Source organism: Magnolia sinica, chromosome 5 (genome assembly GCF_029962835.1).
Source record: "Magnolia sinica isolate HGM2019 chromosome 5, MsV1, whole genome shotgun sequence".
Classification (NCBI taxonomy): Eukaryota; Viridiplantae; Streptophyta; class Magnoliopsida; order Magnoliales; family Magnoliaceae; genus Magnolia; species Magnolia sinica.
In genome coordinates, this window is record NC_080577.1 from 29,927,379 (window position 1) to 29,944,610 (window position 17,232).

Here is a 17,232-nt window from a genome sequence, read left to right on the forward strand (position 1 = left end):
TCCTTGAAGGAAATGTATCTGTACCTGTGAGTGGAACTGAGTTACTGAGATCGTTGGAACGCAAGTCAAGCGTAGTTAAGGATATTAAGTTGCCAATCCAAGGAGAACTGCCTTCATCACTGAGCTGATTACCACCCAGATACAATATGTGGAGATTCCGTAACTTGTTAAATCCTGCAAAATGTGTAATCTGTTCAATCCTTGAGAATACCTCTTGCGTACTAAAATAAATATTTTGTTTAGAAATTAGAAACCCATATCTTGAAATAGAGGAATGTTGTTGTGGTGTGAAGTGGTGGACCCGGCAGCAGCATGACAAGCACTGGTTATTAGTAATTCACATTATCACTATTATGGATGCCACTATGTATGTGCCATGAACTCCTAAATGGAAAAACTGTTAAGGCCCTGTTTTGGTAGATGCATGAAAATGTATTTATCTCATTCTAGTTAAAAGTATTTATTTATTAGGGACCTTGATCTCTAATATACACAATTACTGTTAACATGAACTCATTATGCATTAAAAATTAAGATCTCTAATCCATAATTGTTGTTAACTGAAGTCAGATAAACTCAAATTTAGGTGGCCCTTTCAATGATCTATTTGTTAAGGAAAATACAACAACTCATCCTATTCAACTAATTAAAAGCATCAACAGCAATGATATTTAAATCTAGGGGATTTTGGACGCATATGCAATTCAAACCGAGGCCCATCATACTAATGGCTTGGGTCATTGAATGATTGGCCCACTTGTACAAACTGAAAGCACACATTTACTGATTAAAAGTTCTTGAGAGTCATAAGCAATCAAATGTAGTACAAAAAATGGAGGGTCCAAATCATTGATTGTATGGATCAAATATTCATATGAAATTGAATTCTCGAGGTGAATGGGTAATTGAAGTGGGACATCTATAAGATGGTCTAGATTGATGCTTTCATTTCCAATATAATCAAATTTATTATCCACTTTCATAACCTATTGATTGATGGCTCGAAGTGTAGATTAAAGTGATTCTTGAGAGTTATAGGAATCAAAGGTTCAACTATATCATGGATATTCTAGATTGATGGTAACAATAATTATAATATAATCAGTTTATATCATATGTTTATTTTAGGCATTTGCTTAGATGGTTAGAGTTTTCCAATCAAAGTGACTTTGAAGTACTTGATGCATCCTCATATCAGTGATTAGGCCTTCCTTCTCTGATACAGTAAATTGGAACCATCAAATTTCTTGGCCATTCATTAGATGGTTCCAATTGCCTGATTAGATTGCTTTTGAGATAAGCCTGTAATAAATGGTGTAGCTCACATGTTGGATTGTCAGATCAATGATATAAACTTTTCAAGTATGACAAAGTTAGTTCACCATTTTTTGGGCCATTTCTTGAAGTGATTCTTGCAAGTCAAAGAAAATGAAGGGAAAACCATGATGGACTGCCCAAAATGATGAACGGACCTTTTCAAATATAATTAATGTGGACTAACCACATTTTTCTTGGCTGTTGATTTCATGATTCGAGCCGTCTGTTCAAATTGTTTCGATTTTCTGATCAAAGTAATTTTTAAGAGACACGGGTGATCAAAGTCGAGACCAACATGATGGATGTCCAATTAATAATCACAAGATTCCTTTACAATATGAATTATCCATTTTCAAGCCATAGATTGGAATTTTCTATCCTACTATCTAGTAATTGGAAGGTATGCAAAAGCACAAGTGGGCCACAAATGATCGACAATCCATATCACTGATACAACCAGTATAGCCAATTTGGACATTCTACTTTCCCAGGTTCCACTGAAATGATTAAGATCGAAAAATAAAAAAATGACTCTTCAAAAGAATGGAGAATCAAATGTTGGCACACATGATTGGCAAAGAAATCTTGAACCACAAGGGAAAAAACGGCTAAGCATTGTTGGAGGGGTTTTGGAGGAGTTCCACAAGTATCTAGTTGAAACAGATAATTACGAATGGGTGGACTTTTTAAGACCAGCTACTCTTCTCTGGCTTAGCCTCTGCAGCATCCGCATGTGGGGGTGCAAATGGAGGAGAAAATGCATGGTAGCACTATACAACAGCCCATCTTGCGCCACAATCTGAGCTGTGCTACCACTGATTCAATTGGCTATCTTTTAGAGGTCAAAGGTATGTCAAATTCTTTTGATTTTTTTTGGTTCTCTTGAAAGCCAATTAAACCATTCCCTATTGTCTAATCAGATTTCACTGAGCTTATGAACACATCATTTGATAATTCCTCTCCTTCCTATTTATGTGCATCTTAAGAGTTACGTTCTTAACATAAATCTTGTAATTACGAGTCTCCTGTTGATTAGTAAGCCAAGCACACTGATATCACTGGGAGACATGGATCTGTAGTTCCTTTAATAAAAAAACTGAGTTTGCAGGAAGTGGTGTGCTTGGACAGTGCAGTAGGAAGGTTTGGTACTAGATGATTTTTTACTAGTGATTTGTTGACTCATGACTGGTTAGATATGGTGCCCGCGTGGGTACATAAGTGTGTGCAACATGCAAAGTTGGTATGGCGGACAAGACTAGTGTGAAGGGATGATCTCTCATCTTAAAAGAGGGAGTATTAATTTCTAATAAAAGAATTGTGTTCCCTTGACCACGGGGAAGTGTATAGTGTCACACCGCAAACTCGGTGAACGGGCTTATAGAATTTTTGAACTCCGAATCCGGTGTTGACCAGTGTTTTAAATATCGACGATATCGGCCGATATATCCCATGATATATCTTGTATCTACCAGTGCGACACGAAACGCACAAGTAGTGCAATATATCCCACATGTTGGATCTAGTTAGCATTTTCGAATTTCGATCATTTTATTTTCTATAAATCATGTTAAATTAGTGTCAAATTGTTACAAATCCATGATTTTTCATGTCATGGATTGGGAGCTTCGATTTCAAGATTTGGAGGAGATGGGCCAAGTTGCGAAAAATAAAAAAAATAAAAAAATTTCAATTTCTTGCAAATCGTTTGCAATCTTTGTGTGCAAACATCAAATCAAACATGTATGTAACCTAATCTAGTGATTACTCTTTTGCTTTTGAATATATTGCTTGTGTTTCCACACGTCTTCTTACATTTATAAATTATATGAATAGACATTAAATATACTTGCATCAATTCAGTTATACAACACATAGATTAGGACCCCATACAAAGAAAACCTATTATGTGTACTTGTTTTTTGTAATGTTTTGATTTATAAGTGTGTATTGATATCTTTTTTAATAATCATCGAAGTTTCATTAAAAAATTCAACCAATTTCCGAACGTTTCCCTATGTTTCCAACAACAACGATACATTACACGATACAACCGATATATCCCCATGCGGTAACCGATACGTATCCATATCTCAAGAATGCGATACGTAATGCAATATCGATATTTCGAACACTGGTGCCGACAACATCCGTAGAACACTGGTTTCAGCATCATATGCCAAGTCTTGGAAGCGGGATCCCATAAGGAGGATTTTAGGGTAATTTTTTTTTTAATTTATAAAGGAGCATAACCACAAGTGTACCAAACTACAACATCATCACATATTCACTATATAAACTTTGTACAATGTTGGAAAGTAAAATATATGGTATAACAAAAAAAAATCAAAACATCGGGCGTGTGCTCTAGCCTTTGTAATAATACACCACAACATAACCTATAGTGTAAACAAACGTGCATAAGCTTCCTACGAAGTTTAGTAGAATGCATGTGTGCGTGCGCAATGCAAATGACATGTATACAAGAATTGGAGTAAGCGAAAATGATGGAGGGCCATATTGTCAAAGTCTATAAATGCTATTATCCATACCAAGGCTATACAATGCAAATGCTTATAGGGCCAAGTGTCATATACGATAGATGCAACACAAGAATGCCAATCTTTATCTAATCCACACATCAAAATAATTCTCAATTGGAACATCACTACGATCTAGTGCACAAATATTGGTTTGTATAGTGCAACTATGCAAGGGTAAGAGACTCCACTACTCGCCTCATCAGTGGTATGCCAATGCCCACCCATCTTGCCAATAATGGATCCATTTCCGGGCCGGTTAGACCGGACCTCAATTGCTATTATATACTTTAGGCGGGTGAGGCCAAACCCCTTTCCAATTGATCACGCAATAGGGGAGAGACGTGGCCTACTGGATTTGACACTCGTGCCCTCATATATTAACTCAGTTTAGGAGTTAGAGCATTCTATTGTATCACAAGGTTTATGGACTTTCACCAGAGGACATCCTATGTGCCTAAATACTTAAAATAGATTTCCTATGTCCATACTCATATACGCTAGCCACGGCAACGCCACGTTGGCTACAACCCTAATGCCGCTAGGGTGTAAATGCAATCATGACATGTGTAATGCGCAATGCATGAATCATTTTATCCAACGCATGCACCAAATCTGCGCGCACTGCATGATCATGTCGGGTCCCCCAAGTGCCTCAAAGCCATAGGGTGTATGACTGCTAGTTTGCCATGCATTAGGCAACAAATACAATAACATGGCCCCACGACGGGGTGTATGCTATCATGATCAATCACAATCCAAAGCTAAGCATGCAATGATGTGTATGTCACGTGGATGGCCATTTCATCAATGTACTGAGCATGTTACTAAGGTGTGCAGCCACATCACAAATAGCCTAATCATACTTGCATGTTATAAACACATCATCACAGCATGTATGTCCTTAATCATACAAGAAAACACGGGTCTAGGTAGGGTTCACAATCAATCACAATTAACCTTATAAGAGGCTTCAATGTGGGCCCTACAAAGGTTCCAAAGGCTAAGCCAAATGCGGCGGCCCATGTACATATAAATCATGTCCCAGTTGTGGGTTTTATCTGTCACCGCTGCATCCTGAGGTGTGTGCGCTACGTGGAAATGGACCCTTACCAGGTCATAAAATGTATACTAGGTAGGGTTCATAATACATATGCCAATCAGCCCTTAATGGGTTCAATTTAAAGAATGTAGGACCTGAACAGTGGCCCCCACTGGTGTGCTTAAGGAAGTCTCTAACAATAGGCGTCAATGTCTTTATACTGCAGTCCGCTTGAGAATTGCATCTACCCTATATTCGTGCTCCTCACTAAAATGATATAGCAATACGGATACACGCCGAGGACATAACACATACATCAAAGAGGGGACCACCTGGGCTATAGATCTGCCTCAAATTTTGGAATCATGCCCTAAATAAGCTATGAAAGTGGATGGACAGCATGAATATACAACACATGCATCAAGATGGGTTCCATGACGGGCCCCACCCGCTGGACAGCGTGGACAGCATTCACGCTATTCACTGTCCAGTGGGCTGGCCCACTGCTGGATAGCGTGAATAAAACACATACGTCAGGTGGGCCGCACCAGGGACGGCATAAGTAAAACAAATACAACATGGTGGGGTCCGCAACACATACTGATTGGGTAGTAAAATAAACTTATAAACATCACAGTAATCTGAGGAAGTTTTTAACAGTAATCGTCCAATCATCACTGTTTCCTTTGGCAGGGTCCACTAGAGACGGGCCCACGCCCAAAAATGATTTGTCAGATAGACAGTAAACTGTCCAGCAGTGCATCGCACTTGAGATTTGGATCTGTTGCATTCTCAATCGGCCCACAAGGGCTCATGGCCTGCTCCCTTTATCAACTGGGTGGACGGTTTTGGGAGGGTCTACTTTCACATGGTGGAGTCCACAGTAGGTCCCACAGCGTCCAATTTGGATGATAAATAAAAATCATGGCAGGCCCAAAACCTTGCTGCCCATAGTGCAGATCGCCGGAACTATGGGTCTGTCTAGTTTTTAGTTGGCCCACAAGCGACCGTGGCCGATTTTCGTGGCCGGCTCGGGTGGGCCGCCTGGGTATAACATGTACATCATGGCGGCACTCCACAGTGGGTCCCACAACTCCCAGATTGGGTGGCAACTGAAATCACAGTGGGCCCACAAAGGTTTCAATAGTGGGTGCCACTCCCCACTGTTTCCCAAAGTGTAGTCCATCTGAGCTTTGGATCTTCCTCATTGTTTAGGGCTGGCAAGAGGATGGACGGCTGGGTGTTGTGCACGCAGGTGTGGGCCCCACTGATCAGTGGACCACACTAAAAAATAATCTGAAAAAATGAACGGACAGCGTGGGTAAACAGACCCAACGAGCTAGACTCGCCTGATGGCAATTCCTTAATTTTTATTTTTATTTTTTGAATATTATGGCAACATGTAGAGTGAACGAGGATGATGAGTTGCTTTTAATGTGCTTTGTTGATATTGGTGTATCTTTAATGGATGATTATATTTCTCTCCTATTTTTATATATGTGCACACGTATGAGTATGGATTATCTTAACAAGAAAAGCCTTTTAGCGAAGGCATTATCATAGCCATTATGTGTAAATAGGCATATAATTTTTTTTTGGCTTTTTAAGTAAATACACGTAAGGTTTAGTGGAAGCACAAAAATAACACCACTTATAAAATCATTATTATTTTTATATACCTGGAACACATTTTTCAAAATTTTTTTGGATGAAAATGCCTATAAAGACATTTTTCAATTTTCTATACATGTACCTTCTTTTATCACTATTCTCTAGCTAACTCTTTTTTTACCACCATGCTCTAGCTATCTTTTATGCTTTTCGACAACTATACAACAATCTTTCGTGCTTTCCGACTACTCTCTACTGAAAAAATTTCCACTTCAGATTTGTTAGTGCACTGATTTGTGCATCTTGTTTATCGATCATGTGAGATCATGTGTCATATAGTCGGTTGATCCTTTAGAAGCTAAAGACCCAAAACACAAGACGACATGAGTATTAATGAGCAAAAAATAGGTAAATGCGGTGCCTTGGTGACCTTAACCCTTGACCTAATATAACCCATTGAACACCCAAATGATCCTGACGTAATAGGTAAACCTTGTCGATCATCCCTTAGAATTATGAGCCCAGTTGGAACATGATAAGTAATACTATAAGAGATGTAAAGCTGCTGTGAAATCGTATGTCCAAAATAATAATTTTCGAGTGGACTTCGATTCCATTAACAGTATGTTAATGAGTTTCAATCCCATTGAAGACCACTCGATGGAATTGAGTTGGTAATTCAGATCTGTCCAACAAGATATGATTTTTTATTTGAGTTTCTTGGTGGATTCGAGGAACCTTCGATGACGTTGAAGAGTCTCATTGATCTTATCGAAGACCACTCGATTAGATCAAATAAATAGTCTAACAACCATACATAGGTACATCTAGATTTTCTCAATGAGATCGACACAAGGTTCGATCCATTGAAGGTTCTTTGATTATATCGAAAGAGCCGTTAACTAGCCATTGCAAATCGATTTATTTTAAAATGACATTCGGTTCTTGAGCATAATGATGAATTTTTAGTGCAATAGAAGTTTAGGTGATTCCATAATTCTATCCTTCATCCCAAGCTTATTAGTCCATGAGATCTAAGTTATCTTCTTTGTGATTTATTGCTTGAAAGAAGATTCTATCCTTAATGATGAATATGAACTTGTTGTCTACATTGTTCTAGAGATTAGATTTGAACGAATAATTAAATATTTGTCTAAACCCTTTAAAACACCCATCTTGGTGAGTATTCTAGGTATTACAACTTCCCATTAGTTGTACGAGATTTTATCCAACCTCCCATCACCTTGATCATTGCATTGGAGCATTGCATATAAGGTGTTGATCTTGGATCTAAAGCATTGACAACGCATCAACATCATGATTGGGAGAGCAATTGAGGAGATGATTCAAGCACGGGAGAGCTTTAAAGAAGTGACTCAAGAATGGTGCATCAACAAGGCTTAATTCGATAAGTAAGCGTCATTGAGTAAGTCCATACTCTCTTTCTTTGTGTAGGATCGGGGACAAGAGTTTGACCCGAACCTGATAGGTTCTTGTGTAGGAACTAGGCTCTTGTGCATGGTCGAATTCACCGGACATGGGTGTATATATGTTAGTCTCCGGTGGGAGTAAACATAGGTCCTTCGACTAGGACCAAGGTTGTTGGTTAGCCAATTGAAAACCAACTAAAGTCTCTTACGGGAGCCTTCGACGGGGTGTATATCAGTAAGTTCTTGTGTAGGGCCGATGTTCATGGCAAGCCTATAGAAAACTATGTAGAGTCTTTTGTAGGAGTTGATTCTTGTGTTGGATTATAAAGGTTAGAGGTGAACTTGATTTAAAACCTCCAATAATGAAATACGGTACACTCGTGGGTTGAGTACGTCCGCCGGGACTAAAGTAGGGAAACCGAACCACTGAACATGTATGTGTTTGGGATTATCTTTTGAGTACCTCTTTAATTATGCTTATATGATGAATGTTTAACTACATGTATGCATGATTAGATGAATACTAGGAGTTGATAGGTAGCACATCCCACACACACATGTTTATAGACTAGTTGCTTAATCGTCACATCCTTTATAGTCTATGTGATTGGACCCTCTAATGGTTTGGAAGCCTTAGAGTTAACTTCCTTACTTATTTTAATTTGCATATTAGTTTAAGTAGACAATTTTGTTCAATTGGCTAAAATTTTATTTGATCCTAATCACCCCTAGGATATAACTATTATTCCATAGCTCCATTAAGCTTCTGCGTATAGCTATAGTATCTTACATGAAGTGCAATTTCAAGATTATGGGTTATTCTTCTTATTTTTACATTTTATGTCAAAATGGGCTTGTTTGGGAAGAAAATGAGAGGAAACGAGATGAAAAAAGAACAAATATTTTATTTTTAAAAGATAGGTTCTTCTTTTTTCAAAAGATTCTGCTTAGATTGATTTTTTGCCAAGAAATGAATAGAATAAAAGAAAAAATGGCAAACACTCCACATTTAGAAGATATGTTCTTCTTCTTTCTGTAAATGTTAGATGGGTCTGCTTGGGATGAAACTAATATAAGGAGACAATAAGTACAAAAAATTTCACTATTAGAAAATGAGTTCTTTTTTCGATAGATTATGCTTAGATGAGTCTTTTGCTAAGAGTTGGTCTTTGGGCTTACCTTTGAAAGGTCAAATAGTGTCTGAAAGCTTGTCAAATTATCGTTCTAATGAGCCCAAGAATGCCTCGATCCAACCTATAATAAGGGAGTTATAACCATTTTTGTGAGATCGCATAATGCCGGAAATGAACACGAACATCATCATGGACTTTGGGCCTACTTATGAAAGATCAAATGGTGTCCAAATAAGATGATTCCAATTTCATTTGAAAGATCATCAAATTATCTTTCCAACGATCCAAAGATCGCCCTAATTAGACTTGTAACGAGGGAGTAATGACCATCTTCATAGGATCATGCGATATTGGAACAACCGCTATCAATGTAGTGTTAGAATTGTGATCACTATCAATGTAGTGTTAGAACTGTGATTAATGTAGTGTTAAAATTATGATAATGATCAATGCAATCTTACAACCACGATCGATGTAGTGTTCGAGCTGCGATCAATGCATTATTAGAACCATGGTCAATTTAGTGTTACAACCACGATCCATGCATGATCGATGACCAACATCGAAGGTGGGGTCCACATGATGGACAGTCCATGTCAATTGTGGGCTCCACACAATGGGTGGTGAATATTGAATGTGGGCCCTACCTGATGGACAATAACATCGATCGTGGGCCCCACATGATGGATGGTCCACATCAAGGTGGGCCTCACATGATGGATGGTCCACATCAAAGTTAGCCCTTAATGATTAATGGCCCACATCCAAGGTAATGAACGATCCACATTGAATGTGGGGCCCACATGACATGCGATCCACATTAAAGGTGGGCTCAATATGATAGCTGATGTATATTGAAGATGGGCCCCATGTTATGAACAATAACATTGATGGTGAGCTACACAAGACAGATGACCTATATCAAGGTGGGCCCCACATATGGACAATTCACATCGATGGTTGGCCCTTAATGATGAATGATCCACCTTTAATGTGCATTGTTCATCATGTGGACCGCACCATTGATGTTGGTCGTCCATCATGCATGGATCGTGGTTGTAACATTGCATTGATCGTGGTTCTAACACTACATTGATCGTGGTTATAACACCGTATTGATCGTGATTGTAACATTACATTGTTTGTGGCTCTAACATTGTGTTAAACGTGGTTGTAAAACTGCATTAATTACAATCCTAACACTGCATTGATAGTTGTTGTACTAGTATTGCATGATCCCATAAAAACAGTCATAACTCCCTCGTTACAAGTTAGATTAGGCCGATCTTAGGCTCGTTGAAATGATAATCCAATGATCTTTCAAATAGAACATGAATAATCTCATTTTGACACTGTTTAACCTTTTAAAGGTGGGCCCAAAATCTATGATGGCATTCGTGTTCATTTCCATTATTGTGCGATTCCACGAAAACAGTTACAACTCCCTCGTTACAAGTTGAATTGGGTGATCTTGGGATCTTCAGAAAGATAATTCAATGATCTTTCAAATTGGATTAGAATCATCTCATTTGGATACCAGTTGACCTTTTAAAATTGGGCCCAAAGCCTATGATAACACTCATGTTCATATCCAATGTCGCGTGATCTAACGAAAATGATAATTACTCATTCGTTACAAGTTAGATCAGGGCAATCTTTCGCTTGTTAGAAATGTACTTTGACAACTTTTCAAATATGATTTAAACCATCTCATGTAGAAACCATTTATCCTTTCAAAAGTGAGTTCAAAGTCCAAATCTTGGCAAATGACCGATCTATGTGAGTAGTATAAAAAAACAAGACATGAGAATAGCCCCATAGTGTAAAGTTTATATATATATATATATATATATATATATATATACATACATATATATATATATATATATATATATATATATATATATATATATATATTCATCTCAATGCAGTACATAAATCAAAGGGAGCCCCATCCAACAAAACGTCCAAATGGACGGCTAGATGGAACAGAAGTAGAGATTTTTCTATCCATTTTCTTCCATTCTATATGTTTCTTAGCAAAAAATCATTTAAGTAAAAGTTATTAAAGAAAGAAGAACTCATATTTTAAAAGTGAAATATTTATAAAATTTTTTCATCTCATTTTTTTTTTTTTTGTTAAACAAGCCTATTTCAACATAAAAGGTAAAAAGAAGAAGAACTCAATTTTCTGAGGTGGGAGTATCTACCGAAGAGAATAGTCGAAAAGCACGAAAGATAGTGGGACTAAAGTGGTAGAAGAAGAGTTATCTAGAGAGTAGTGATAAAAGAAGGTATATTTATAGAAATTTGAAAGAGATATTTAAGGGTGTTTTTGTCGCATTTTTTAAAAAAAATGTGTTTTAAGTGTAAAAAAATAATGATTTAAAAAGTAGTGTTATTTTTGTGCTTCCACGAAACCTTGGGTGTATTTACGTAAAAGCCCTATAATTTTCTTAATGAAGAACAAGTGGAGGTAGTATTAGTGTTGTTGTAATGCATGGAACGGAGTATTTTGATATCGATGTATTACTATCTTGATTCGCATTAAAGGGGTGTTTGTTTTCTTATTTACAGATGGAAATAAAAGTAAATAAAAAATCATTATTTTTCATAAGAAATACATTGTAGCCACCCATACCCACAGTGAGCTTTGATTTGACTTGACACTAATATTAAGAAAAAATTTCAAAATTTTGTAGGGCCCACCATGATATGTGTCTCGTCCAAGCCGTTTATTCATTGTAACAGCTCATTTTCAGGCATAAACTGAAAATCGAGGCAAATCCAAAGTGCAAGTGTACCACAATACAAGAAACACAGGGATTGAATGAAGGTTTCCTTAAAAAAAAAAAGAAAAAAAAAAAAAACAAGGGGATTAAACACACCATTGAAAACTTCTTGTGGGCCATAGGAGTTTTGTATCAAGCTGATATTTGTGTTTGTCCTTCACTGTATCTGTGTGATCATATGAACAGGTTGGATCACAAATGCAAATTAGTGTGGGACCCACGGATGGCTTCACATTTCAACCATGGATGTCAATATCCCCTTATTTGTTGCGGTATGGTCCAATAGAGCTTATAATTTACCTTTTTGACACAAGCACTAAAATGATTTGATAAAATAGATAGACGGCGTGGATCGATTGCATACATCATGGTGAGATCCAAAAATTTCACTAAGTCATTCCCACCCTTTTTTTATTTTTCAAAAAGTAAATTCCAAAAATTGAGGCGTAATTACCCTCTATATTTCCTCTCTTCCAAACAATAGAAATAGGTTATAATTACCTATTTACCACCGTTTACAATGGTAAATAGGAAAACAAACAGGCCCTAATAGTTTTACATAGCAAGGTGTTTTGGATGATTAGCCATGTTGGAGTTTGATTAGGATGCTTTTGAAAATCATAATCATGTATGAAAGGTTTCTTAAACGTCAAGCCAAATATGTGTTATTTTCAAAAGTTAAAAGTTTTGAACTAATCAAGTTTTTATGTCAAGATTGTAAGCATGTAGGTCAAGTAAGAGAACGTTAGAAATATTCACTATTTTAAATGCCCCACATGCACACACATATGCATATACTTATACATGATCTCTTTTGTTATTTTAAGAAAACTTGAGCTCTAAGCAATTATAATGCAATCAATTTAAGAAATTCAATTATAAGAACAACTAAAAAAGGAAAAATGAGTGCTAGCAAGAGTTGATTTTTCTAATAGGAGAGAGGAACCAAAAGGTCATAAATAAATAATTCTTTGCCCTCTCCATATGCTCAGTAACTTTTAAAGCATCCAATCTATACTGCTGTCAGAGTTCACAACCGTTGGACGATCCCATCCCTTTAATTGATGGGCTCCAATTAAAGCAGCTTTTCATCCATGTAGCAGAGATAGTCCAATCAAAGCAGTTTTCAGTCATTCATAAGCCAACAGTAGAGATAGAGGGATTATCTTAGACATTGTGTGCAATCAGTAGATGTTCTACATAGAATACTAAAACGTCTACAAAAAGAGAAAAAGAATGAAAAAAAAAGATGGGTGACTTACCTTGAGGCATTCTCCATCCGCCTATCTGATTCAAGCTTAAATCTAGAAAAGACAGATCCTTAAACTGAGCAAATAAAGTAGCATTTGGATACCATTTTCCCAAATCCTCTACTCTCTTTTGATAAAGGGTGATTTCATTTACACGAGATGTCTGTCTGTTACACCACAGACCACTCCATTGGCAGCAATCATCACCTTTCCAGTTGGAGAGAGAAGACCCGTTTGGATAGTTGATATCGTGTTTGATTTGCAAGAGAGCTTCTCTCTCTTCATCCAAACACCCCTCGCACCAGCAACAAAATCCCAAGCTACCAACTAACCCAAGAATGCATAACACCCACGTTCTCTTCAAATTGATTAAATCCATACCTTCATATGGAAAAAGAAAATAATACAAATGGCAGAGTTATATACAACATTTAAAGCGGGATCCGTTACCTACCAAAAAAGGAGCGCATTGCCTTTGACCCCGGACAGATATTTTCCTGTGTCCGGGGCTGTGTGGGGGCCACATAGATGTCCGTAACAAATCCTCTCCGTCCATCTGTTTCACAAGACAACAATAGGGTATGTTTATAAAAATCAGAAAGACCCAAAACTCAGGTGGACCATACCACACGAAATAGTGATAGAAATAACCCTATGAACGGTTTGGATGGTATATAAACATCATGGTCAGCTCCAGGAAGGATTCAACGGTGGACATTTTCGTTCCCACTGTTTCGTTGGTGTGGCCCATTTGATTTTTGGATCTGCGTGATTTTTAGCTGGCTGTCCTATCATGATCTTTCAAAACAGATGGATGGAGGGGATTTGTCACTTACATCTCTGTGGACCCCACACAGCCCAGGGCACAGGTATATGATATCGATCAACGGGCACCGTTTGGGTGGATCCCTGGATCCACCGTGGTCGGTGAATCCCTAACTGTGGGGCCCACTTTGACGTTTGTTCACACTGTCCATACATTTGAAAGCTTAATTTAGAGCATTTGAAAGTCTTAGATGGACTATATCACAAGAAACAGTAATGATTGAATCCCTACCGTTAAAAACATCATGGGGCAATCCAAATGTTTATTTTCCATCCAACCAGTTGGTAAGGTTATAATAAGTTTTCAATGGTAGATTACCACTGTTTTCAGTATTATGGTTCACCTAAGATTTAGATCTGTTTCAATTTTGGGAACATGCTCTAAAATGAGTTTTCAAAACAGATGGACGGCGTAGATATAAGGCACACACATTAAAGTGGGCCCCATGGTTAGGGATCGCACCCACATAACAAAGTCTTCTCCAATTTAGCTGGGTGGGACAACTGCTATTGACGGTTCGTCTATGGACACGTGTGCATTGTCGGTTCGTTCGGGACGCGGATTAGATACTAACAATGTCAGTAGCCAAATCGCTACTGAAGTGACGTCACCAAGCTATATGGGCCCTACCATGATGTATGCGTGATATCGTCACCGTCCATCTAATTGAAGAGATCATTTTAGGGAACGAACCAAAGAATGAGGCAGATCCAAATCTCAAGTGGATCCCACCATGGAAAATAGTGGGGACAGTGACATCCACCGTTCAAAAATTCTTAGGGGCCAAAGAAGTTTCCGATCAAGCCCATATTTGTTTTTTCACTTCATCTACCTCTATGTTAACTTATGAATTGGTTGCATCTAAAAAATAGATCATGGTGGGCCCTTGAAACTTTTCAACGGTGAGTATCACTGCCCCACTGTTTTCTGTGGTGGGGTCCACTTGAGCTTTATATCTACCTCATTATTTTGTTCATGCCATAAAACTATCTCTCCAAATGGATGGACGGTATGGATACAACACATATGTCCATGGATATTGATGACCTCACTTCAGTAGCGATTTGGCTACTGACATTGTCAGTATCTAATCCGCGTCCGTTCGTTTGTGGTCACTTGTGCTTCAGCATTAATTGTTTTGAATTATTATACACCAGTCCCCATCGCCAAACGGATTGGCTATTCCCCCTACCACCAGCCCGGTGGTTGGTGGTCGGTGCTCTGTGGGCCCCACCATGATGTATGTGTTTTATCCATTCCGTTCATCCATTTTTACAGATCATTTTAGGACTAATGCCAAAATTGAAAGGGATATAAATCTCAGGTGGACCACACCACAGGAAAACAATAGTGATTGGATATCCACCATTAAAAGCCTCCTAAGGCCCACTGTACTGTTTATTTGACATCCAATCTGTTGATTATGTCATAAAAACCTAGATGAAGGGTGAAAACATAGATCAGCTTGATCGAAAACTTTTATGGCCCCCAAAATTTTTTTAATGGTCAATGTTCATTCAACACTGTTTCCTGTAATGTGGTCCACTTGAGATTGGAATATACCTCATTTTTAGTCTCATACCATAAAATGATCTAGAAAAATAGATGGACGGCATGGATGAAACACATACATCATGGTGGGGCGCACATAGCACCGACCAGCAGCCATTGGCTGGTGGCAGGGGGAGTAGCCGATCCGGCCCTTGCTTTCCTAACAGCATGATTCGACGCTTGATACGTCGGCTATTGGAAATTGTACTGCCCAACGTCTCCAGTTAAACAATCTTAAGACCTGGTACATATACAATACAATGGATGCATATGATCAGGCAGTGGCCCGTTCAGAAATGGTAGAGATAAGCACACGTGTTTGCCACATCCAGGGGAGTCGCATCAAACTCTAATGCTTAATTTGCTTAACATGTCGTTTTATTTTGGGGTAAAAATGTGAAAGCAAATGCAGTTGGTTGTTTGGTACAATGAATATGACTACTTGATCAGAGAGAAATATTAAATTCGACTATTTTTAGCCGAACATTTCAATTGAAAAATGTTAAAGTCAACCATCCTGATTAAACTTAATTATTTTGGTCGAAAACATCAAATTATGGTAAGATGGCCGAACTTGACCTCATCAATCGAAAAACATTAAATTCAACCATCTTAGTTGAAAAACATTAAATTTGGCCGTTTTGGTTGCCATTTTGGTCGAAAATATTAAATTTGGCCGTCTTGGTCGAACTCGGCCATCTTTGTTGAAAAACATCAAAGTCGCCTGCGACAATTGCGTTAGTCAGTCAATCTATTCTGGATAAGGCTTATGGTAGACTAAGGTGGTAGTTCGACCAAGAACTTTGACCTGCCACTACGGTCCAAATAGCGAGGTTCGACCATCAAAGGTGACACAGGACCTATAGGGTATTGTTCTCCATTGTTAGAGATATTCTTAGGAAATAATTCCCCTTAGGTATTCTTTGATTCTTGACCTCAGGAATAAAATTCTTATTCTCCCGTTCAGGTCGCCTAAACTCAACGGGTTGACGAATATTATGAACTTCCTGTACCAGAGGTCCAGAGCAAAATGCGTGTTTCGTTGTACTATAGGTACTGGTGGTACTGTTGGTGTTGGTAGTGCTAGTGCTAGATTTATGACAAAACCAATATCAGCAGTTGGTTGAGGCACAACAAGTGCTCTTTCAGGAAAAATAACTATCATCGATTCAAGTTCTCAGTCTGATTGGCCATCCACTTGTTGGAGGTTTTAGCTTGGATTCGTGACTGCTCGGCTTGAGGTAGTGACTGCTATGTAATATGCCGAATTCCTATTTATATATTGCGTAACCCATCCGCCATTATCTCAAGAGGATCTGTCCGAGATTAAAATGCCCTATCCGTATTTGGCGGATTAGGCCATGGGTTTGACTGTGGATTTAACAGCTCAGGTGTTGGCTGCACCTGCGTTTGCTCCTCTGGTGTAAGAGGTTCGTTAGTGCTAAAAGCGTTACAACCTATTTGGCTCATATTGCACCGATGTGGATAATATAACAGTCGATCACTAGATATATTTATGGTAACCAGATAAAGTTTGGTCCTACCGGGTGTGTAAAAAATTGTTGGCTTTTTACATGGTCAATGCACAATAAATATTTATGACAACCTAATAATTTGAAGTCCGATGGGACGTGCCAAAATTTGTTGGATTTTTTACACAGTCGGTGCACAATAAATATTTATGACGACCTAATAGTTTGAAGTCCCATTAGGCGCACAAAAAATTGTTGGCTTTTCTACATG

The 17,232-nt window shown here is 38.1% G+C and overlaps 1 protein-coding gene across 1 annotated transcript in view; it reads right to left on the reverse strand.

The window, feature by feature from the left end:
* Positions 1 to 13,503, reverse strand: part of LOC131245882 (receptor-like protein 56) — a 34,369-nt gene extending 20,866 nt beyond the window's left edge. Inside the window, exons 1-2 of the mRNA XM_058245630.1 lie at positions 13,125 to 13,503; positions 25 to 174 (exon numbers count right to left, since the gene is read on the reverse strand). Of these exons, the coding sequence (XP_058101613.1) occupies positions 25 to 174; positions 13,125 to 13,491 (517 nt within the window). The 5' untranslated portion in view covers positions 13,492 to 13,503. The remainder of the gene's footprint in view (positions 1 to 24; positions 175 to 13,124) is intronic.
* Between the last annotated feature and the right edge of the window lie 3,729 nt (positions 13,504 to 17,232).